Raw genomic sequence first — 1,852 nt, forward strand, 5'->3', positions numbered from 1 at the left:
GAGCATTAAATGCAACAAATGATCTCTATTTCCATTTCTTATCATCATGATAATGGTGTATTGCTAAATTTTATAATGTCATCTCATTCGCATGATTTTACATGTTTGTGTATATCTTTCTATTATGCACTTTGACGTTTCTCTCTTGTTGTATATGAGAGCTTGTCATGGGTACTTGAATGAGCATATGAAGGTTGGATTTCTCTCAATTGTATATTGTTAAAGAAACTGAAAGTCCGCTCCTTTTCCTTTTCCAGCTAAGTTGTCTAGATCAAGTTATATCGCTTTCTGTGCCTTATATATATATATATATATATATATATATATGTTAACATTCTTAAAATCCATTAATCCTTTCCTTTGATGTTTTGTAGTCACTGATTGTGGTACTGTGGGGCGGACATTCCTTCATTCCCTGAAATATTGCAATGCTGATGAAATAATTTTATTATTTTCTACGTAGTGCTGTTTCCATACCTTCTAATCTTTCCTTTTTAGGTTTTTACGGGGGGATAATAGTGCTCTGGCCAGTGACATTCGGAAGGAAATGAAGGTACAGACTCACAGTAGATTTGAAGGCAATTTCAATGCCCAAAAGTTATCAACGATTGCAGTTTCAATTATTCAAAAATGATTCTTTACGATAAGCTTTGTTGTTGTCATATGATTCTAAGATAAACTTTCTATAACCAAAAGTACTATTGTATTCATTCACTGAGAGAGACTTGATATATGCTTGGGCAACAATTGGCCGTTGCATGGTCTATTATTCATAGAAAAAAACGTATGCTCTGAATATAGGAAGCTATTCCTTTTATTGGTGGTTGTTCCCATCAGCAGCTTGTTTCCTTGAAATTTGTTTTTGACACCGGAGTTCATTTTAGGCTTGTGAAATCAGATAATTTTCTCTTGTTATTTGATGTTTCAACTTGCATGCCCTTGCTGCATTTCTTCAGCCCTTAAAGGGGAAACTGTTGAAAACCAAAGACAAAAAACACAAGGAGAGACATCCAGAAGGAGCTTAGGACTCTTTCTAAAGAAGAGCATAAACGATAGCAGCTGGCTGTTAGAGATGTAATTGCAAAAGCAGATGTGGTATTGACAACCTTGACTGGGGCATTTTCCATTCGACTTTTAGTGATTATTGATGAAGCTGCTCAGGCACTTGAGATAGCATGCTGGATAGCTTTGCCTTTACTAAAGGTAATGTTACACACATATGAACACCAAAACAAGCATATGCACATCCACTACAGATGCAGTCATGGGGCAACACCACGCTAAACCCAGATTTGTTGTAGTTTAGGGTCAATTACACTTATCCCCATCAACAATGAACAACCCCACTTATTTACACGTTACCCTCATGTCACATTCAACCCCCTTCAACTACCAACCTTTAGCCAAAAAGCCCTTATGTTAGCCCAACTCGTTCAATCTGACAAAAAAGACACATGTAAGATCTCTTTTTTCTATGAATTCATAAAAATGCCCTTAATTAAATAATAATAATAATAATAAAGAAAAGAACAAAAAAGGGGTGGCCAATTCACCCCATGTGATTTGAGGGTGGTCCGTCCACTCCCAAGGGTGGCTAACCAAACACACCCCCTCTTAGAACTTTCATGACAAGCCGTATATCTGTTAACTAGTTTTAGAACAAAAAAGGGGTGGCCGATTCACCTCATGTGATTTGAGGGTGGTTCGGCCACTCCCAAGGGTGGCTAACCAAACACACCCTCTCTTAGAATTTTCATCACAATCCGTATATCTGTCAACTAGTTTCTATCCAACAAATTTTTAGTCGAATCTCTCCTTCCTTTTATGACCATAATAATATCACCATCTTCAT

General features: G+C 36.8%; 1 protein-coding gene across 1 annotated transcript in view; it reads left to right on the forward strand.

Moving 5' to 3' along the window:
- The window catches only part of LOC132162222 (uncharacterized), an 8,446-nt gene extending 7,629 nt beyond the window's left edge, over window positions 1-817 (forward strand). The window contains exon 8 of the mRNA XM_059572485.1: window positions 499-817. Within this exon, the coding sequence (XP_059428468.1) occupies window positions 499-634 (136 nt within the window). The 3' untranslated portion in view covers window positions 635-817. The remainder of the gene's footprint in view (window positions 1-498) is intronic.
- Window positions 818-1,852: the final 1,035 nt, after the last annotated feature.

This window comes from Corylus avellana, chromosome ca9, assembly GCF_901000735.1.
Source record: "Corylus avellana chromosome ca9, CavTom2PMs-1.0".
NCBI classification, from domain to species: Eukaryota; Viridiplantae; Streptophyta; class Magnoliopsida; order Fagales; family Betulaceae; genus Corylus; species Corylus avellana.